This window comes from Miniopterus natalensis, chromosome 15, assembly GCF_054644295.1.
Source record: "Miniopterus natalensis isolate mMinNat1 chromosome 15, mMinNat1.hap1, whole genome shotgun sequence".
Classification (NCBI taxonomy): Eukaryota; Metazoa; Chordata; class Mammalia; order Chiroptera; family Miniopteridae; genus Miniopterus; species Miniopterus natalensis.
In genome coordinates this window covers 33,577,464-33,601,237 of record NC_142095.1, presented here as the reverse complement: position 1 = coordinate 33,601,237, position 23,774 = coordinate 33,577,464, and the positions used below count along the sequence as shown (strand labels likewise).

The 23,774-nt window shown below is 38.4% G+C and overlaps 1 protein-coding gene across 8 annotated transcripts in view; it reads right to left on the bottom strand.

The window, feature by feature from the left end:
* The window catches only part of RAD18 (RAD18 E3 ubiquitin protein ligase), a 76,523-nt gene that overhangs the window by 12,334 nt on the left and 40,415 nt on the right, over positions 1–23,774 (bottom strand). For 4 of the 8 annotated variants that reach the window (XM_016210013.2, XM_016210018.2, XM_016210014.2 and 1 more), the window contains 3 exons: positions 19,914–20,051; positions 15,033–15,189; positions 1,153–1,215 (listed from right to left, as the gene is read on the bottom strand). In XM_016210013.2, the coding sequence (XP_016065499.2) occupies positions 1,153–1,215; positions 15,033–15,189; positions 19,914–20,051 (358 nt within the window). Of the gene's footprint in view, positions 1–1,152; positions 1,216–1,337; positions 1,451–1,756; positions 5,150–15,032; positions 15,190–19,913; positions 20,052–23,774 lie in introns of those variants that run through there. The other 4 variants (XR_001602968.2, XR_001602969.2, XM_016210016.2 and 1 more) reach the window with 4 other exon arrangements.

Here is a 23,774-nt window from a genome sequence, read left to right as displayed (position 1 = left end):
AACACGGAGGTCTTCCACGGCTTGTGTGAAAGCTGTGTGAGAATGATGGGACCGGCAGAATGTGCTGCAGAGCAAGTAAGCAGGAGATAAGGAAAGGGAGACCGCAAGTGGAGGTCAGCTATTAAGGAAGGAGAGACAATAGCTACAGAATGAGAAGGAGCGAAATGAGGCCGACTGCAGTGCTTTTGTCTGTTGGTTGCGTGGCTGGGTGGTCTTACGATGGGAAAGAGTCATGGAGCATGCTAGAAACCCAATGAGAAAACACAGCTGAGAGAGGCTGCCTGTAGGAGAGGAGGGACAAAGCAAAGCTCCTCACAAGACAGTGAGAATGGGGAGGAGGAATTAGCCTCAGAAAGGAGCCAGGACATCCCTTTATTACTAAAAGAGGAAATGAGGGTTAATAAGTACAGCTGCAGGCAGGTTTATACGTTTGGAAAGATGAGGATTCCTATACCATGGCTTCTATTTTCTCTATAAAGAACACGGTCTTCAGCTGGTGGGGGAGCCACTGAAAAGAGCTGAGCTTTCAAAAACTCCTTGTGAAGAAAAGGTCACAGAAATGACCAGAGACAGTGAAGCTGCCGCCAGGCAGTTCTCAAGGCCCACGGAGAGGCGATAGCGACGTTACTGGAGAAAGCTCGCCCTGCCACACTACAGATCGCTCCTGTGGGTGGGGATGCATGGAAATGTATTATTGTTTGGCACTGTTCCTTTCCTGCTCATCTACTAGTGGGACCTGGAATAGCACCCCCACTGCAAAGTCTCATTTCCAGACTGATCCATAGTGGTACAGAAGTAAAGCGGCATTTATTCTAAACACATCTCATGACTGGGAACATCTAGAGAAGGCGTAAACGTTTTCTAAAGGCTCTGGAGCCAGGGCTTAAAGCCAAACTACTGATCGCCTATTGGAACAATCTGTCTTTAGAAAAACAACTTCTGACAAGTATTCAGAGTTCTTATACTGGGATTCCATTTCTCAGCAGAAATATACAGAAACAAGTAGTAAACTGGAAATCTTTACCTTGATGTGTGTGAATTATTACTTTCTTAAATCAGAAAGCACAAATATTCTTTTGTTTGAAAATCAACTGTATAGAATTAAAATTTCTCAGGTCAAAGTACATGCTTATTTTTATTACAAGAACTCACTTTTGTGATGCTTCCCAGGCTTCCTCTTCTTCTAGAAGATCTCTTATGATGTCCGAACTGGAACTAAAAGGATATATCAATATTGTCAGATGATAAAAAGATGGTATGATTCCATTTATATAAAATTCTTAAAAAGGCAAACTAATCTATAACAACAGAAAGCAAACCAGCAGACCAGTGATTACCTGTGAGGCACCCGGGGCAGGCGAGGAAGGATTACACAGTGGCAACAGGAAACTTTGGGAGAGTAAGGGGTAGGTTCACCATCTTGATTGTGGGGATAGTTTCATAGCTGTGTCTGTGTTTTTGTGGGGGGGTGTGAAAACACATCGAACTGTGTGCTTTAAATATTTGAAGTTTATTATACAGTAATTTCAATAAAGATATTTTTTAAAAACCTTTCTAAGTTAGCAATAATAATGAAAAACACCATGAAAGCTTAAATAAATCCCTCTACATAAAACCTGCATTCAAATGGAATACAGTCATGGGCCTTTTCAATTTCTTATGGCAACCCAAGATCTAATCATGTGGTGTTTTTATTGGGGGGGAGGTGTTTAAAGAGGGGGAGGGGGAGGGGGAGGGGGGGAGGGGGAGGGGGAGGTGCCCTGACTGGAATCGAGTGCACAATCTTTCGGTGTATGGGATGATGCTCCAACCAACTCAGCCACTTGGCCAGGGCTCAAATCATGTTTAAAAACTGCATTCTAGTTATGAGATTCACAAGAGATACTAAGTTCCAAAGTGGCTTTTACTCCCTCCGTAATAAAAGTAAAATTTAATTAATTTGAATTGTGCTAATGATGGAATTTGTTATAATGCAACCTGGCTTAAAGTATTATGTATTTCTGTCCTACCTGTGCAGGGTAAATAAAATTATAGAGGGCATGCACTATTACTTTGTAAGAAAAAACTGTTTTAAGGTTTTAGCATCTTGTTCTTATCCAAATAAATTCCTACCAAATAAATATGTTTTTAAAAAGGATATGTACATCAATATCAAAAAAGCATTTCTTTAGACATCCAAAGACACAGAATGTCATGGGCACTGCATGGGACAACTAAGAAGGAGCAGTTGCTGCCCCAGGGTGGAAGAGGCTAAGATAAAGGGCTCACTCTCAGGTGAGAAACAGGTTTGGGAATGTCAGCGTCAATCCTATTTCTAATGATACTCTAATAGATAAAAGAGTCTAAAAAGTATAAAGATTTACAGTGCCAATGAATCATTCTCAACCACTTCTAAATCACTTTGAAGCAATGTTTGCCTATGATGCCTGAAAAAAACGGGCAATAACAGTCAATAAGTACAATTCTGCACCAAATGTTTTATTGCAGGGATTTCCGCCCAAGTTCCTGAAACTATCAAGGAGTTCTTTGTAGGGCCCCCTGTGACTGCAGTCCATGTGTATAATGGCCTGTGTGTGGGGATTCCTATCACACCTCAAGTATGATGACCCGCTGACAGAGTCAGCACCACAGTTCTTTGGCTTTTCAGAATAAGGATTCTCATATGATAGCAGCAATACTTTTAGTATTTATGGCTTGACAAAATACTTAATAACAATGAAGCATTATAAATTCAGTAATACTTTCAGTTTATATTTTACTCATTATAGCAGTCCATGCATGCATTTTTAAAACAGTATGCATGCATTCGTGAGACATTCTTGACTATGTCTACAGGTGATTCTTGCTGGGCATGTGCTTCCATAGACCCAATGCTTCCCATAAGCCCCCAGTTGGGAACCACTGGTGAAGCCTGTCAGAGTACCGAAGCCTCTACTACTCTCTTACACTGAGGACGGCCCACTGCTCAAATGCAAGTGCTTCTGAAAATAATAACACATTAAGTTATCATCAGTCATTTTCACCTTAGTGTAAACTGGCTTATAACAAGCTTTCCCATTAAACAGCGGGCTAAATGTAGTTTTCATTAGCAGGGAAGAGGGAAAAGTTGGCCTTAAGGAGATCCAAGGCAGAGTTTACCGACTTTATTATTTTCCTAAGAGACAGACTCAGACAGCCACTCACTAGACAGGGCTTAGATGACAGCCACCCCTATTCTCACAGAGGTGGTCTAAACCTTTCTGATCCCAACCTGGACAGAGCAGTGATTTTCAACCGGTGTGCCACAAGAATTTTTAAAACATGCAATACCTGACTACTTAATCAGGAGCACTGACCTCTTTTCCCTTTACCCCTCCATGAAATTTTAATGCCACAAATATATACTTACTTATATGTTATATATATAGATATATATACTGTGCTTCATACATAAAAAGTAAGTATTTGGGGCATTTCTGCCCCCAAGAACCAATTTCTACCCCCTAGGGGACAAAACTGCTCCTGCTGAGAGCCCATGAGTTAGGAGAATTGGGATTAGGGGGTGATCATGTGGCTCTTTGTCCTGGCAGGTGTCACACAGCTAGAGAAATAGTAAAGTCAGCTTCTTGCCGAAACCCCCAAATGCACGCATACATTTTTTTTTTTTTTTTAACAGGAAGGTTACAATGCACCCCTACTATTCCAGCTAAGTAAGCAGAATGGCCAAGCCTAACTTAGTAATCTGTGATCAATTTACCTAGCGGCTTTCAAATCACCAGTACAAATCACTGGATTGTTAAAGGAAAATATTTGCGGTACATTAATGACATAAATCTAAGAGGTTTTTGCTATGCTACCTCAGTGAAAACAGATGGTACAGGAGGTTGACAAAAAACACATCTCAAAAGTTGCCTGCAAGCTCCTCTTCCTGAGACTCCAGCGTCATTGACCAGCCAGGCTGTGCAGCTCCCTGACTGCCTCAGTCCTCATTATCCTCCCTTCTACTCCAGCTCATCACCAACCTGAAGGTCTGGGAGGTTTGAAGCTCACCCAAAAGGAAGTTTCAGGATTATCTGCTGTATCTGCTGCTCCAATTCTAGTCACCATTGAGAAGAGAAACACTGATACCAATACAATTAAAATACCAAGCAGAATGGTTCCTTTTTAAAGTGTGTACTTACTATGTTCTACTCAAAAGCCACATTACTGAAATTAAACATAGTTTCTCATAAATACGGTTTTACAAAGAGACTTTGACTACGGGGCCTAACAGTCAGTGGTACTAACATTATCTCTCAGATCACTCCCCTGTGTACAGAAGTGATTAGTATTTTTGAAGTCTTAGTCATTTTAATATGCCTTGAAGATAAAGTAATTCTTTTAATATACTTATAAGACATCTAAAAAGTCCCCCACAGGAGGAAATACTCACTCTGGTCAACCTAGGGTCAGAGCATGCATAAACCTACATAGCCACAGCTTTTAAGTCTTGGACAAGGACTGTTTTCAGAGTACATTGTAGCTTCTGTATTTTGGTTTGGAACATTCTGGTAGACCAGACTTTAAGAAGCTAGATGAATCCGAGGTCTGGTACATGGAAGTTACAGCTCCCTACAGAACGGTGTTCATATTATGCTCCCTAGGCTACAGTGGATATTATTATACAGATTAAATACATGTGAGAAAGACTCATTGGCAAATAAATATGAATCCTGAAGTCTATAGAATTCCCAACCTATGTTAAGGAAGGTTCTAGAGGTCAACCACACTTAATATTTCATACCAATTAGACCTATTTTCAGCTCAAGGTTTCAGAAGATAAGCTAAACTGGTTTTTGTTGGTTGGTTGAATCAGTTGGTCTTTGGCCTCAATGGTCTTCCTTAAAATATTTTACTTTTGTCATTCTGACCAAAATAGCACATCTTATCAGACAAAGAAAAACACTTTTTACGTATTTCTTTTGTAGCATCTCATTTCATTCCATTAGTCAAGATTTTACCAACAAAGCGGAAAGGTAATATGCCAAATACCTCAGTATGATTGGTAATACTATTCAGAGGGAGAAAGCACAAGTTCTAGTGTCAAAGTCAAGGTTGCAGTCCTGTTTCTGTCACTTATTGTATAATCTTGGGCAAACTGCTTAATCTTTCCAAGTCTCAATGGCCTCACCTGTAAAGTGAGAATAATAACACATGTGGTTCACAGGGATACTTTTAAGATTAGTCAATAGAACACACAGAATGTTTAGCATATAGCTTGGCACATAGTAAGTGTTCAATAAATGTCAGCTCCATTTTCATAAATGGTCTAAATTACCGGAATAATTGCCTCAGCACTATGCTTCAATTTGGCCTAGGAAACCTGGTCACTATTGAGCTCTATTTTAATCTTTGATTTCCACTGTTTCTATGGCACCAGGGTGCAAATTCATCAGAACTTGTTATTTATCCAGCATCGCAGGTACACAGGGTACTGTGGGGTAGGAAAAATGCAAACATCTGCTACAAAATCCTGTGGATTAAAGATTACTTACAAGTGAAATTTTTCTATTATCTAGTAGTTACCACCCCCATCTCTTCTCAGAATTGTGGCATTAATTTGAACATGGTTGAGAATATTCAACTTAAAAAAAAAAACTCCTTCAGGATAGCTCAATGGAAAACTGATGGGAGTACACACAATGCCCACCAGACAGTGGTACTTAAATATATGCTGCTGGCTACCAGGAATCCTTCCTCGAACCCCCCTTTTTAGTGATCTGTTCTGCAGGGTAAGCAAAAGCTTATACACCAAAATTTTAGTAGTAGGCTGACAGTAACAAACTAGAATAGTAAACATCCTAGGCTAAAATAAAATAAAATAAAATAACTCAATGATGACAATGACAGAAATCACCATTTTGTGAGCAACTACTTCCACAAATTGTGATAATCAGCTTACATACACTACCTTTACTTCAGATAAAGACCCTAGGTTTCATCCCCACCTGACAGATGAACAAATGCTTCAAGAAATTTAAGTAAAGCCCAGCCGGGTGTGGCTCAGCGGTTGAGCATCGACCTAGGATCCAGGCAATCGGGGTTCGATTCCCGGTCAGGGCACATGCCCAGGTTGAGGGCTTGATCCCCAGTCGAGGGCATGCAGGAGGCAGCCGATCAATGACTCTCTCGTCATTGATGTTTCTCTCTCTCTCTCTCCCTCTCCTTTCCTCTCTCTGAAATCAATAAAGATATTTTTAAAAAAAAGAAATTTAAGTAAAAAAACAGAAGTGAATGCAAAGCTTGTCTTTTTCTACTGCATCATGGTCCTTCAACTAGTCGTAGCAGAAAATGCTATTAATCGGCAAGAGTTAGGAATACCACCTCCTCCTATGTCTTCACCAGTAAGGTTATGTCAGACAACATTGAAAAGGTTCATGGATAAAGCCAGGCTAAGAGATTCCCTGCACGCCACTAGATCTAGAAAAAGATAAAATGAGGAAGTCTTCAAATACAAGAAAAAGATAATACCAGAAAGAACTTATTTATCAAGTAATACATGCTAAGTCCTTAAAAAGAGATGAAACCAAAAATCCAACTTAGTTTATAGTTGGATTCATTAACAACATATGCTCATGTCATCTGCTTTTTAGAATCACCCAGGGAAGTTACAAAGCAAAAACACTATCATCGTATTTTATCAATGATGAAACTGCAGCCCAGGGAAATTAGTTCCACAAACAAGCACAAAGCCTGGCTGAACTGAACTCCCACTGTGGAACAAAGACGGCTGACTGCGAGGTATGTGGATCTCGACGGCACATACCATCTCAAGGACCTGGTGTCCTAACATCTTAGGTGAAGATACATTCCCCCAGAACAATGTCCCATTCATCCAAAGAACAGTAGATCTCATCTACCACACACTTTCAGTTCTTTTGAAAATGCAAAAGACATCGAAGAATATTCCATGTTCCCACATCTTCTCTAAAAAACTTCCCACCTGAAACAAGACAAACCATTTACTTGGTTATCTCGTAGGCTCAAAACAAACCCTTGATTATCAATACGACCCACTCCAACCCCTGGCCAAACTTCCTACTGCCCTTCTCTAATTTCCCCGTCTCACCACCTAGTAAGCAGAACCACCGTTCGCCCAGCCACTAAAACCAAACGTTTAGGATTCACCCTTGAAGTTGAGCTTTTCCTTGCTCACCATCTCCAAACCACCTACAAGTTCTGCCCATCCTATTTCCAAAAGATATCCCCACCCCCATCCCCCACTTCTATCTTCACTATTATTACCCTGATCCACTCTACCACAAACCCTGGAATGGATCACTACAAAAACCTAACTGGTCCCGCTGCTTCCACTCTTGCTTCACTTCTGGCCTCCGTTCATTTTTCACAGCACCTAGACTCATCCCTTTAAAACATATAAACCAGACCAAATATTGGATCAGATTAATATTGACCAGTCAGTTGATCCCCAAATTGGTTTATAAATTCAATGTACTTGCAACCAAAACTCCAGCAGACTTTTTTTTTTTTTTTCAGCAATTGGCAAGTTGATTTTGAAGTCTACATGGAGTTACAGAAGACCAAGAATGGCCAAAACAATTTAGAAGCCAAGGCAGGCGTCTCTGGCCTCCAAATCACCTCTTTATGACACACCAACACTATCATTTTCCATGTGCCAAGGAAAAGGGTTGGGAAACCCTGTATTAGAGAGAAGCATACCTTTCAGGTCCATTACTTTAAAGTCTTAGAAAAGGTAAAGAAAAGTACTGTGTGTGGGGGGGGGAGGGGGTTAAGAAAGAGAAATAAAAGGACATTACTCATTTGTGCTTATGTTTAACTGACACACTTGAGAAACGAAAGAAGACATCCACTCTGAGAGTGTAATGTAAGGAAAAGCTATCTTTATTAGCTAAATTTCCAAGGCTAAAACCAGATACTGAATCAAATTCTTAAGTTACATGGGCAGGGGCACAAAAACCATGATGCTTCATTTTGTTTAGTTCTTTAGACTGTCAGCAGTATAAATGATTGATAAAAAAAAAAAATACTAAAAGATAATGAGATCATATTAACAGGTTACAATATGCAGCCCCATGATGAGAAATGAATTAAAAGAAACACCTCAGTGATGAAGATTTTCTTTGATAACAGGGACTGAGAGGCTGAATATGAAGCTCATGATGAGACTGGCACGTCTTCTACACAGCAAGGCCAACTTCTATACGATCTACCCAGCTGCCCATCCTGAGAATGCACATTCAACTCTGCCAATGTGGGTGCTGGCCAATACCAACCCCCAAACCACAGAAACCCAACGTCAAGTCAAAGTTCAGACCATAAAACGCCGGTCTTGCGATCTGTTCAGGGAGGAAAAGAATTTTAAAACCACCTTATACTGCTGGATCTTAGGCAGTGGGCCCTGAACCTCCCTGGGAGTCAGTTTCCACATACAATGAAGTGTTTGACTAAATGCTCCAGTGTATTATTCCTCCAAAACTATATTCACCCCAACTTTTAATGTTCTGATAAATAGTTTTAATTTTTTATTTGTGCAATTACCCAAACAGGTTTTAAACGGCTAATAAAATGTACTTACTAGGGCAAGAGAAACGTGTCAGACGCATTAAAAAAATCTTAAAGGCTTCTTCAATTGACTTCTGCAAAATTACCTTAAAAAATAACAAGCCTCTGCGTTTGAGGCCTATCATGCTTTAACACTTGAATCTCTCTGAGCTACAAGAACAGTGTGCACTACGTTATATGGTAAAGTCAATAGAAGCAAGCAAAGTCAGCGATTTAATGTGCACCCATGTTCCAGAATGGGACCATCTGAGTGGGAGGCAAGAGAACAGAGAAGATGTGCGAGTTAACACTGCCTGTCCTTCCAGCAAGGCAACCACAACGTCCATCGCTGACCCCGGCACTTGGGACGGTGACGCAGGGTGCGACTGACGGCGCCAAGACAAGACAAGAAGGGGAAGCCAGCCTACCTCAGGGAAACCAAGCATATGGTAAGTCCATGCCCAACTGATATTTTTAACAACTCCAGTAGGGTGGAGGGGGATCAATGGGAGAAAAAAGAGGGGCATCTATAATACTTTCAACAATAAAGATAAATTTTTAAAAATGTAAAATAATAAAAATAAAATGTTACTAATAAAGAAAGCAATGGTGCCTAATACAAGAATTCTGATGTCACTCACACTGGAACAGGGAAAAACCTGGGTTGAGATTTATTGGTTTCAACTCTATTCACCGAATGACTTAGGATAAGTCATATCACCTCTCTAGGCCTCCATTTCCTTGCCTGTGATATGAAGCTACTATATTTAGTGACTTCCTGAGGTACCTTCTTACTTGAAAATGTTTGTATCCTAACGTGCCTTTTCCCCAGGTTCTAAATATCTCCAAGGAGAACTCGTAACATCTGTTCCTCTGATTTAAAAGCAAAGGTACCACAAAGTGAGAAGGCAGGAAAAAGCTGGTTTTAACTTCCAAGGTGACTATAAAAAATTATAAACTTGATCAATTAATTAAAAACACAAAATTCCAATAGTATGATAAATAAATTATATATCATTTCTATTTCATTCACCAGAGCAAAGCCAAAAGAATTCTGGGTTTGGCTTAAAAAAAAAACAACACAAAAAAACAAAACCTAGAGAAAGCTCTTAACTGGCTGCCCACATTTGGGGGGGACTGGGAGTGTTGATCCAAAACAATTATTGATTTTAAGTCTAACGTTTAGAAGGAACTGGTAGTTCCTTCAAGGTCTCATACTTACTCTTCTCAAAGCGTTCTGAAAAATAAACTCTTGGCTATTCCTTTTTTTTTTTTAAGTGAAGAACTGAATTCTGAACCAGTCAAGATTATACTTCAGTTTTATGAATCAAGCGAAATATATGTAGAAGCATATGGAACAAGAATTCCTATGTAGTTTACAAAATGTCTGAAAACTAAAAAGGGAAAAAACATAGCTTAAAAAACTCAACCTTAAGCAAGTATTACCATGTCATGCCAACCAAAACTCTCAACACTACCATAATCGTACCCAAACCTTGGGCGATGGCCAGACACTGCTACGAACCACGACACAAAGATACCATTTGGTAAGTGTGGACCCTGGAAGGAATTTCCAGATTCTACAGGCACTTTAGAGACACAGATAACAACCCACTGTGAAATTTTAAAACTCTTTCCTGATATAGAAAATTGAAGGGCTCACAGTAATTGTACAGAGGATCTTTTTACATCATGGGCAGTTCATCAACTTGGTAAAAACAAAAATATTTGCCACCTAGGACTGACTCAGAGTATAGAAAAATCAAGATTTATAAAACACCAATAAAAAGCTTTTATAAAGATCATCACATTACCTAAGTCATAAAAAGAAAACCCAAAGGTGCCAACATGAGCTGCCCAAGAGTAAAAGAAAACCTTATTAATTAACAGCAAACATCCTTTGGCAATGAGTACTGGAGAAAAGATAAAACTACTTGTGCTTTTGCATTGCTCTTGGAGGATTCACTATTCAAAGTACTTTTGCAAGTATATATTCACTAATAAAAACATGCTAGCTGAAGAGGATGAAGTATATTTTAAAGGCTGGGTCATATCCTCTGAGGTGAAATCATTCTATAAAGTAAAAATATTAGCAAAGAAAGCAAAACTGATTTTTAAAAAAATAAGAAAAGAGGGAGGAAAACAGAATTCTCTCATGCTACATTTTTGGATTAAATTTTAACATATATAAGATAATGCATCTTATAGAATGCATTAAAACAGGGTTTAGTGGTTAATCTATGTGACTAAATGTAACATCTAATATTAAATAAAAGGAAAAAGGAGTATTTAATAACTAAACTTACTACAACCCAGAAACAGTGTCTAATTTACTACCTAAGAAAATAACATTTTGATGACTTTGCTTTCCAACATTCAACACATTCTTTAAATATTTTCACACTAATATCCCTCTTTATTTTGATGTTGTAGTATACTTTTTTAAAATTAAACTTTTTATTTTAAAATAAAACTACAGAAAAGTGGCAAAGATATTACAGAAAGTACCCATATGCCCCACACCCAGTTTCTTCCACTGTTAACATCCTTCATCAAACTAACGTCTGACACATTAGTTACAACCTATGAAGCAACAGTAATACATTATTATCATTTCTTCAGTATTTACTTAATGTCCTTTTTCTGTCTCAGGATCCCATTCAGGATACAGTACATTCAGTTGTCATATCTCCTTAGGCTCCTCTAGACTGTGACAGCTTCTCAGACATTCCTTGTTTTTGATGATCCTGACAGTTTTGAGAAGTGCTTGTCAGATATTTTATAGAATGACCCTCTGGGAGTGTGATGTTTTTCTCACAATTTGACTGAGGTTATTGAGTTTGGGGGAGGAAAACCACAAAGGGAGAATGCCATTCCCATCCCAGAATATCAAGAAAACATGCCATCAGTCCGGCTGGCTGGCTCAGTGGTTGATCTTCAACCAAGAACCTGGAGATCACTGGTTCGATTCCCAGTCAGGGCACATGCCCAGGTTGCAGGCTCCATCCCCAGCAGGGAGCGTGCAGGAGGCAGCCAATCAATGACTCTTAAGTCTTATCACTGATGTTCCTATCTCTCTCTCTTCCTCTCCCTTCCTCTCCCTGAAATCAATAAAAAACATATTTAAAAAAGAAAAAAAAAGAAAACATGCCATCAACAACATAACATTGCTGTTGAAGTTATCTCCTGGCTGAGATAGTGGCTGTCAGGTTTTGTTCTCTCCTCTTTTTACTTCCCTTCCCTTCTCTTCTCCCCTCCCTCTCTGTCTCTCTTACTTTTTCTAGAACTTCCTTACTTCCTGCCCCAGCCATGGAATCAGCCATTTCTCCAAGAAGTGCTGGCTCCTTATACTGGAGAAAGCTGTCAGGAGCCAAGATCAGTGCACCAGGTGTGCTCGTGCAACTGTGGAGCCCTTGCTGCTTGGCCCTGGCAGCTGATGGAGTAAGGAACTACATGTGTGTACACTAGCTAACTCATACACACAGGTCTATCAACATCTCTATATGTATCCATCTGAATCTCTATTAAGCTAAACATCAGTTCATATGAAGGTCTCCAATCTAGTACCATACAGACAGTTTCAGCCTTGCCTATAATCTCCCACTGCAACAGGGAGAAACCTGATTCATATGTGCCAGACTGGACACATAACTAATGTGACAGACAAAATTATGCTATGCTATACATGTGTAGGAAGAGAGAAAAGTCATCTGAAATAAGTCACTGAGAAACTTTAGCAAATATATATTAGAGAAATATTTAAGGTCCACACATCAGTATAAATCAAACACTACAGGTAAGTACACTTCAAAATACTATTTTCTAATTCTTAAGCATAAGGAAGCAATTCTATGTAAAAAAAAACACATTTAGATGTGCCAAATAGAAGGTTGGCTATTTTTTTTAAAAGATGTCCAAGGAGAATCAAAAGTCACACAATACTGTCACCTATTAATAAGGAACTTCTAATGACTTTCAAAAAACAAACAAACAAACAAACAAAAAGCCCCAGCAGGCTTATTTTGCCACACCCAGCAGAGGAACCCCAGAGGTGGGAGAGGATGTCCACATACACACGGCCCACTAATAGTGCTCTTTTCTCTGTTAAGGAGAAACAAAGCAGGGTAATAAAAGTACATTACTGACCATCAAAGAACTATGGGTAGTTCTGTGCTTGAGATTTTCTGCCCAAGGGTACAATATTTTAATTTAGTATGTCGATAAACTTAGTTTGACGATGAATTACTTTGCACTTTGGTTATTACCACACAAGGAAAAAAAGTAAATTGTTTCTAATCAACAAGCACATTTTCTCCCACCAGTTTGTGGACCATTTGTCCCAGAGCTTTCTGGATAATCTGTCCCTTTCTCCCCCCACAACACTGTCTATCACTTCAACAGCCCAGACATCCTCACCTTCTCCCTTCTTGGCAGCAACAGGCCAGCGTGCTTGGCAAGCAGGTGCTCAGAGGTGCAATGAGCTCTGGAACGCCTGCATATACTCATGAATTCTCCTGGGCAAGAGATACAGGCAAAAGCCTACAACACCCCATTTGTATTAATAAAGTATATGCAAAACCAAACCATGTTCTTCTCTTCAGCTGGAATCTCTGCCTTGGTAGTTCCCATTGGTGCCCAGAAGGGGGCATGCAGAAGGCAGCCAATCAATGTTTCTTATCAATGTTTCTCTCTCTCCCTCCCTCTCTCTTCCTCTCTCTCTAAAAAAATCAATAAAAACATATATTTTTTAAAAGCTGTTAACAATTTGCAATTAGTAGGTAGTTCTACTGATCATGTGTGTGGGGGTGTACTAACATATATGTAAGCATAATGAATTAAAATGTGAAATAAAATGTAAAAGCTTACATTAAAAAAATTTTTTTAATGGTTTGATAATCCTCTCACAGTTCAATGATGTCAATAAGTCTGTCTGAAGCAAGACCTTCTACAAGCTCATCCTACTTCCCAGCAGAAAATTCCCTGGCTGCCATGTGCTTCTCCTTTCACTCTCCTCCATTCCCACTCCAACTTCATAAAAATGTCCCGTTTTACCCCAGCATTCGAAACATTCAGGCGTCCCGTGACTATGGTTAAAAACTAACTCTTACTCTCCTGGGACGTGGTATTCATCCATTTTTATCCGGCATCCCTATAAGACTTGTGTTTAAAAATACATACTACTCCCTGGATGAGCAAAAATATCCTTATCTAGAGTAACTGCAGCATTACCACCCTCCTGGAGAACACTCAGGCTACCACATGTTTCTCCCTTACCCCACTTGATATATAATGTTTTAGATCTTGGAAACATTAGGGATGAGAAGAGATTTTCCCTTCCTAATACTCGATTTTGAACAATTGGAAACTGTTTCCAGGACCCGTAGGAAAGCATCGAGTCCCTGGGTATGCTCCTCTTATAAAACATTTCTTCTTAATTTGATGATTCAGATTAGACATAATCCATCATTCTAGAGCAGTAATTTTCAACTCCAAGAATTTTTAAAACATGTAACACCTGATTATTTAGTCAGGGGCACTGACCTCTTTTGCCTTAGACTGCCAAACATAAAAATGACAACAGCTGACACAGCAACAGCCGTACAGTGTGCATGAATTACATTACAACTTTTTTTGGTCAGATCGGCAAAAAATATATTTTTTTGGTGTGCCGCAGAATTTTAGCACTTAGATTATCTGTGCCATGAGATGAAAATGGTTGAAAGTCGCTGTTCTAGAGCACTGTTAACAATTTTAATATTAAACAAGTATCAAAGAGTATGTAGGGAGAGCTTTACCACAGCACTAGTATGTAAGGAGAACACTAGAGAAAATGCAGCTATCCAACAGAAATTGAAGAGTTTGGTCAACTATGGCACAGAAATACAACAAAACATTGCATCCATTAAGAAAAAACAGTTGTTAAGATGAGGTAGAAACATGAATAGTATTTCTCATACAACGTGAAATACCAGAACATAAAATGGCATATATGTCATGATCTAACACTATGTCCTCCGTTAAAATTCATCTTTTTAAAATATCTTTTAAAAAATCATTTGGAAAATGACTTACCTCCAAATCTCTCATTTTTAAAGTTTCCTTACTGATTCTACTTGCTCAATTAAATTCTTTTTGTTTTTGTTTTACTCTCTTATGCACTGCCTTTCTGGTCCTCACTATTGTCTAGTATAGTTATCTTTATCTCCTTCATTCACTGTCTTGCAAAAAATTTCATTGCCTATCCTACTCTTGGAAGTATTTCCACTGCAGGAAAAATAGCTATATAAAGGCTACAGGGCAGAAAACAAAGCCACCCTAGGATTGCTGCAAAATCTTTCCCACGCACTGCCTTGCTATCATTGCGAAAGTTACCAAGCAGTAAAAGGAGATGGAAATGGAAGACCGACGTACTGCATCATGCCTCAAAGTTATTTTTTAATTATCTGTGCGCATCCATCTTGGCACGCACAGGAAATAGACGAGTGTCTTACCTATTGAATGAATCGGATTCGGATGAAGAAAGAGCGTCTTCCTGAATATCAGTACAACTAGAAGAGTCATCGGGTCTATCGGGCTCCAGTCTCTCCGGGGGGAGGTGGTTTATTACCAAGGGCACAGCTGAGAATTTCATTTTATCATCTTCTTGTTCTAAAATGAAAAAAAGAAGAAAAAAAGGAAACATTTAAGAGTGCCTTAAAACCTACAACCTCTGCGTATTTATTTCCACAACACTTAATATTGCTATTTGCACTTAGTAAAATAGAAGTTTATTTAACATTGATTCCAAAACTCTAATGACAGCCAGAGAATCAGAATCAACACTACAATGGTGTCATCTAATTATATTGTCCACCCCATGTATTTCTGGATTCATTAATTTAAAAACAAAATTTCCCTTGAAACAGGAGTGGGGAGAACCCTGTAGTTCTAATGTGGCCTCTATTTATAGTATTACTAAAGAATTCCTGCATATTCACAGGTCAGAAAGCACTGATAAACATAAGAGGCAGAACAAAAAGGGATTAAAGATTCAATTAATAAAACGATCACAATATTTGTCACTGATTACTATATGGAGTGAATCTATCTGGACATTTTTCTAAATCTGTTACAATGAATCTAATATTCACTTTGGCAAAGAAAAACTAATCCGACGTATCCAATATTTTTGTCACATGTCTATGCACCCCTTGTCATATTCACCATTTCTGAAGTCTCTTGTTGCAGCTAACGTTACAGGCTGCAACAATGTCACATACAGGTATGACCAAATATCTGCAGATTTGAGTACAGAAATAATATCTTCAGTGCTCAGAACTGTCCCTCACAAACTGTTTCAGAACTTGGCTGGGATTTCAGTTGTGCCGTCTTTTAGATTAGGAACTGAGTCAGTTCATGAGTGCTAACAGGATAGAGCCCCTTTCATGAGTTTCACAGGGAGGCACAGTTTCCACACATCACTCATGCAGTGTGCTTACAAAGGCAATCGACCTTAAACAAAGGACATGGAAAAGAATCATCACCCTGGCCAGTGTAGCTCAGGGGTTAGACCAAAGGGTCTAGGGTTCGATTCCCAGTCAAGGAAGGGCGCATACCTGGGTGGTAGGTTCGATCCCCACTCCTACTGGGAGCGTGCTGGAGGCAACCAATGGATGTGTCTCTCTCACGTTGATGTTTCTCTCTCTCTCTCTCTCCCTCCCTCCCTCTTTCTCTAAATATCAATGGAAAAAGTATCCTCGATGAGGATTAACAAAACAAAGAGAAATGTAAGGGCTTTGCTAAAGAGAGAAAAATTATGGGACAAGAATAAGACAAATTCTTCTCCAAAGCTGTTAAAGTCCATATATAGTCAGGATTTTTCCAGAAACAATTATAGAAGTTTTTGTTATACTGGAGAACAGCATATATTACACGAGTACAATTTCTAAAACTAAGTTCCTGATGTTGTGTGGCTTTCAATAAGCCTAATCATTACCCTCTAATGTTTACCTGAGAAAAGGAAGAAAGAAGTGACCAGGACAACACCCAGGATCTCCTCTTGTAAAGACACACGCAGGGTCATGTGAAGAGGAATCAATCACCCAGTGAACTCAGTAAACCCAGGCAACTCTATCACTCAACTGGCCAGTAAAATGCAATCACACTGGCAAACCAGGGAACAGAATCCTATTCAACTTAAGACTAGCTTTTATTTTGGCACCTGTTTTACAACCTTCCCCTCTTTTATAAGCTTATATTAGATAAGTTCCCTCTTGGGGACAAACATCATACAACAATTTGTGGACATGGCCAGTCAGTTGTCCTTCATATCTGTCCACAGATGTTAGAAGATTTCAAATTAGTCTCAAAATATGAGGCTCTGACATCAAACTTCCCCAAACACATGCAACAAAATAAATGAAGGTTTTACTTGACACATCTTTTAAAATTTATATTGTCATTTCAATGAGCAAGTTGATTCTAAAGAGCGAAAATTACACAGTACATACATTTGTGTGATGTCATACAAAGCTCAGTCTTTCAACCAGTCTGTGAGTCTGTCTTCCTCTCTCTCTCACACTCCCTACCTCTCTCAGATATGCGCGTTCATGCACAGCAATCTACCAGCAGCACTCATCTGTGAACCCCAGAGAGAGCAGTATTTATATGCAATACACAGACAGGTGAGGCAAAAGGAGGTTTACAGTTGTTTGCATGGTGAATACAATAATGAATACATCATAATAAAAGAATAAACTCACATACTTAACAACTGTAAGCCTCCTTTTGCCCCACCCTGTGTAATACATAACCCCTGAGTAAAGCAATTAATCCTTTTCAAGAGATTCAACCAATAAACAAAAATGTCCTCCTAATCTGAGACAGTAAACCAGATTTTCTCAGGAGCTAAACTACTTCCTAAGACTATCCTTTAACAACCGCATGAACAAATCCAAGTTGTTCGAAAGACCATGAGGTATATATTCAGGCCATGAGGTATATATTCAGGCAACAACCTACTAAATGACTCCAGAATTTAGGACAAATATAATACCTGGGAATAAACCTAACTAAGGAGGTGAAAAGATACAAAACATTGTTGAAAGAAATTAAAGAAGAGATACATAAATGAATGATTATCTTGCATTCATGATTGGAAGACAATATTGTTAAGTTGTCAAAACTAACCAAAGCAATCAATATAGGTTCGATGCAATCTCATGGGACTTTTTGCAGAAATAGAAAAATCCACCCAAAAATTCACATGGAATCTCAAGGGACCCAACTAGCCAAAATAATTTTGAAAAAGGAAGAATAAAGCTGGAGGACTTGTATCAACTTAAAAATCTATTACAAAGCTACAATAATTAAAACAGAAATAAACTCTCACATATGTGATCAACTGATTTTCAACAAAGACGTCAAGAGCATTCAATGGGGAAAGGATAGTCTTTTGGACAGTCTTTTAACAAATACTGCTCAGAAAACTGAATTATCTATATCCAAAAGAATAAAGTTGAACCATTACCTTACATCATACATAAAAATTAACTCAAAATGGACCATAGCGTAAATGTAAGAGCTAAAACCATAAAACTCTTAGGAAAAAACATAACGGAAATCTTCATGACACTGATTTGGAAACAACATCAAGGATGTAACACCAAAAGTACAGGCAACAAAAGAAAAAATTGATAAAATGGATTTCATCAAAATCAAGCACCTTATATGCATCAAAAGATACTACTATTGAGAAAGCAAAATGACTACCATGAAAAGGTTTACAAACATTTGCAAATCACATATATAATAAGGCATTAATATCCAGTATAAAGAATTCCTAAAACTCAAGAACAAAAAAATCCTAAACAACCCAACTGAAACGTGGACAAAGGACTTCAACATTCTCCAAAGAAGACAAACAAAAGGCCAATAACCATATGAAAAGATACTCAACATCACTAAGCATTAGGAAAATGCAAATCAAAATCAAAATGAGATACTACTTCATACCTACCACAATGGCTATGTAGAAAAAACAAACATTGGTGAGGTTATAGGGAATCTGGAATCCCCAAGCTCTGCTGGTGGGAATGCAAATGATGCAGCCCTGTGGAAATCAGTTCGGTGGTTTTTCAAAAGGTAAACACAGAATTACCATATGAACCAGAAACTCCACTTCTAGGTATATATCCAAGAGAATGGAAAGCAGAAACTTAAAGAAATACTTGAAAACCAATGTTTATAGCAGTATTATAAACAAATGCCAAAAGGTGAAATAACCCACTATAGATGAATGGATAAACAAAATGTGGTCTATACATACAATGAAATATTATTCAGCCATAAAAAGTACTGAAATTTTGATATATGCTACAACTTGATGACCTTGAAAATATCATGCTTAGTGAAATAAACTGACACAGAAGAAGAAATATATGATTCCACCCATATGAGGTACCTAGAAGAGCAAATTCATATACACAGAAAGTAGAATTACCAGGGGCTGGGGGAAGAGAGAGTTACTATTATGGTTACAGAGTTCTCACTGGAGATGAGGAAAAGGTTTTGAGTATAGAAAGTGGTGATGGTTACACAACATTGTGAATATATTTAATGCCAGTGAACTGTACATTTAAGAGCGGTTAAAATAATAAATCTTATGCTGCCCTGGCCAGTGTGGCTCAGTTGGCTGGAGTGTTGTCCCATATATCGAAAGGTTGTGGGTTTGATTCCTGGTTAGGGCATGTTCTGGAGGCAACTGATCGATGTTTCTCTCTTTCTTCCCACCCCATCCCCACCATTCCTCACTCTAAAAATCAATTTTTAAAAATTTAAATGAATAAATAAGTTGTATGTCATATATATTTTACCACGATAAAGAAAAAATAAGGAATTTTCTTGTGCACTTTCCTCCATTGTGATTCTGTTTTGTTTACTGGACAATAGAAATACAATATTAATCTGAAATTTTCAAGTGGGTCAAAATTAAGAAATGTGCTATTGGCTTTCGATATTTTAGCAGAAGGCTCCATCCAAAATAAATACCAGAGACCTGTAACAAAAATAATGTATTCTTTGTAGGATCTGCAGCAATAAATCCTATACCTAGAAAACATCTTCAAATTTAAGGAACTAAGAAACTTCTGATTTATCATTAACTGAAAGGAAGACAGGTTTTTGAGGAACTGTCTCAGGACATACTCCCAGTAATTTTTTCCAGAGTTATAAATCTAATTTGCATTCAATAGTTGCTATATGCCTAAAAATGCTTTTTCCCATTTCAAATATCTACTAAGTACAAAGTAAATTCCTTTGGTTTAATTTTCCTTTTATATTAAAATGAATAGTAAAATTCAACATTACTTCTGTTTTTAACTAAAGTCTCTTACCCATGCAGACAGAGAAGAGCTTTTCTGTAGATTCATCTTCTTTTTTTGTTACTTTTTCTTTTGACATTTCAACAGTTCTCTTGTATCCTTTTTTGGCCTGATCCACCAGAAGCTGAAATTCACTCTGATGTTTTTTACCTAAAATTGAAATGATCTTCTCAGTGAAGCAAGTACTATAGAAGTTATTCATCGCTAACCAACAAACAATGAGTATCAAAAAGTGTACAGTTCGCTCACGAGTGGCACCTTGGGAATCACTTGCAATAAATTAAAAAGCTGGCAAGCATAAGAATACACGGGGCCGGGAGACTGTGGAAGCCTTTCCTTTCTATCTTCTCCCTTCCTCAGACACAAACATGGAAACATGACATTCCCAGTTTGTTACTGTAGGTTTCTTCCCAAACCCCATACTCTAGAAAGGCTTTTGATAGAGCATGAAAGATACTGCTTTCCAAAAGACACCTTCTAATTCCTAAGACACCATTCTAATTTCTAAGGCACAAAAGAATACTAAGATGAAGACTATTAATCAAATATAAAAGCAGAAGCCTCTAGGAAAGTTGGATTCTAAAAACAGAGAATATCCATTTTGAGTCCCTTTTCCCCCTTCACACGTCTTGCCTGTTTCCCATCAGGACCCCTTTAACAATCTAAGACACCTCCTCCACCAATCCACCTCATAACACCTCTGAAGATAATTTAAGCCTCACCTCTAGGTCACCATTAGTAATGTACATTAATTCACTCAATAAAGAGTAGCCAGTCATTGCTAGCACATGACTTGACATCTATCTGTGATCTGAACCATAGTTCAAATAACTGAGGTTGCACTTTACTTATCTAGCACCCTTAAACACTGAAGCCATAGTTCAAAATAACATAAATCCTGTAAAAATACACTTTAGAAAGAATCATACTGCAAATGATTAAAACAAAGTTTTGAGACTGTTTTCATACAGTAACCCATACTTTCCCTGTAGCACAATACTAAGAATAACTGAGTAGAGGGGAAATTTTGTGCTTTACAAAATTATGCATTTTCTAGAACTACCCTTCCAGGATTCCAGTAATTCATTGCCTTTGAGTGATGGTACAGCTCTGTAAATTGTAGATAACTGATGGCAATGAAAAATTCTTGTCTAGACGTGCAAAATCCTGGCTGGTGAGGGTTCAACGGACTTCCCTCCCCACTATGGAAGAAGCCAGATTTACTTCCATTTGCACATTCATTTTAATATTCCTGAGCAATAAATATAACTGTTCTTTGGACACTAGGGAGAGACTGCTCCTAATTTCAATAGATTTATGTGTATGGTATGTCTATAAAAACTCCCAGTAAAACCAAGGTGTTGGGTTATAAAGTGTCCGGTAAATTTTAAATAAGATACTGGTTAAATTTCAGCAAAAGAGCCCTGGACAGTGTGGCTGAGCGGTTGCAGCATCGGCCCACACACCAAAGGGTCATGGGTTCAATTCCCTGTTAAGGGCACGTACCTGGGTTGCAGGTTCATCCCCAGCCTTAGTCCGGGCACATGCAGGAGGCAACCAATCAATGTGTCTCTTTCACATCAATGCCCCACCCCTGCCATTCCACTCTCTAAAAATCAACGGAAAAATTATCCTCAGGTGAGGATTAACAAAAGAAATAAAATAAAATTTCAGCCAAAGAAATATAAGTTGGCCATAAAGATTACTGGAAAGTTAGCTCTTTAGAAATAAGACAGATCCTAGGATTACAAGCTAGGTGATTTCTTTCAAGTCCTACTTAACTCTATGCCTTTGGGGATAATTACTTTATACTTCTTCAGCTTCCCAGAATCAAAGATATAAATGGGCTCACACCAAGGTAGCTTCTGTTAGGCAAGGGTAACACCGCACTACTGGGTCTCTGGAATTTATTTAGACCAAGTGTAAGCGGTTTTCCTAAGGCCACTCCACAGTGTACCTTTGGATGCAGATTTAAGAATTACACAAGAAACGCGCTAAAGTAATCTCATTAACAGTTAAGGAGGCTTAATGACTTTATCTTCTGAAGCAATAAAATCCCTTTTAATCAGGATTAAAAGATTTTCTTTCTTAAATCTAATTACTCCTACACCTAGGCTTGAAACCAAAAAGTAAATGGCAACCACTGCTCTGGCTTTGGCCCAAGAAGTCCAATAATCCCTGCTCCAAAAGCAATTTCATAAGGCATATAAATGTTAAATCACTAGATTGTACATCTGAAACTAATATAATATTGTACATCAACTATACTTTAATTTAAAAAGGAAAAAAAGAACATTGCTAAAAGATTATGACTAACCTGTTCATACCCATCTCTTCACCTCATCTAGGAGTACTGCCATTTGGCAAGGAGTACTTTAGAGTTTTAAATTCTCAATTCTGCTGGTTAAATAGCCCTGAATTTACCTCTTAAAAGCTTTAAGTGGCTCAGATAGTTGTGGGAGCTGATGAATAAGCCCACATTCAACCAACTCATATTCTTCAAGATTTATAATACTTGAATCGTATGATACTCTCTGCCTCTCCAAGTTGAAATATCACAATCTTTCTAGTCCCAAGTCAAGCCCTTCACTCTCTGACCACCTTAACTACTCTTTTTCAGACCATCTTTTATAGCCAGTGTTTCTGGGTCTGTCTGTAAACCCACAGGGGTACAAGACCAAAACCAAGCTCTCCCAAGAGTGGACAGACTCACCCTCCTCTACAGTGACACCACTGAGATGCTCTGTGAGCTTGACAGCTTCCCAACACTTTTCTGATGAGATGCATGGTGATATTAGGAATGCTGGTTTTTAGTATTACAATAATAAATGAAATATGCAAACATTTGGACTTCGATGAACCAATATTTTCCAAATAACCAACAAATGATGGTAAGTTCCAATTACCTATCTCACAGGCTGGATATTTTTCATACACTTTGATCAAAATAACACAGGGTGGCAGCTGAAATGTAGAAGCTGGTATAAGAATTGAGGTGTCTTTTATTAAGCAAGACATTAAAGAGATTTACAAAAATAGAAAATACAGTGGTACCTCGGTTTTTGAATGTCTCTGCTGACGAACATTTCAGGTTACGAACGCCATAAACCTGGAAGGAAATGATTCGGTTTTCGAACACGCCTCGGAAGTCGAACTTGCTACACTGCTTCCGCTGAGGGCAAGATCCTGAGGCCTTGCTGCCACCTGTGATCCCTCAGTTTCCGAACGTTTCCGAACTCGAATGGTCTTCCGGAACGGATTACATTCGAAAACCGAGATACCACTGTACCACTCTTCTCACTAAATTTTTAAAATCAAACTTATTGAGAAAGTATTTATTTATTTATTTAAATGTCTTTATTGATTTGAGAGAGACAGGAAGGGAAAGGGAGAGAAACAGTGGCTGCCTCCTACATGCCCCCTATTGGGAATCGAGCCCACAAACCTGGCACGTTCCCTGATGGAAATCGAACCAGTGACCTTTTGGTGCATGGGACAACACTCAACCAACTGAACCACACCGACCAGAGCAATCTTGTACTCTTAGGATCTCACTTGTTTATGATGTATTATCCTTTCTATGTATTGCTAGACTCCATTCACTAAAATTTTGTCAAGGATTTTGCATCTGTGCTCATGAGGAATACTGGTCAGAACTTTTATTATACTGTCTTCGTCTGGTATTTAGTTTCATGGAAACTTTAGCCAACTAAATTTTATTCAACAAAATGAATAAGAAGTATTCCTTCCCTTTCAATTTTCTAGAAGAATTTGTGTAGAATTGCTATTCTTTCTTTCTTTATGTGTTTCATATAATTCACCAGTGAAGCCATTTGGGCCTGGAGTTTTGTTCCAGGGAATGCAAATTAAATC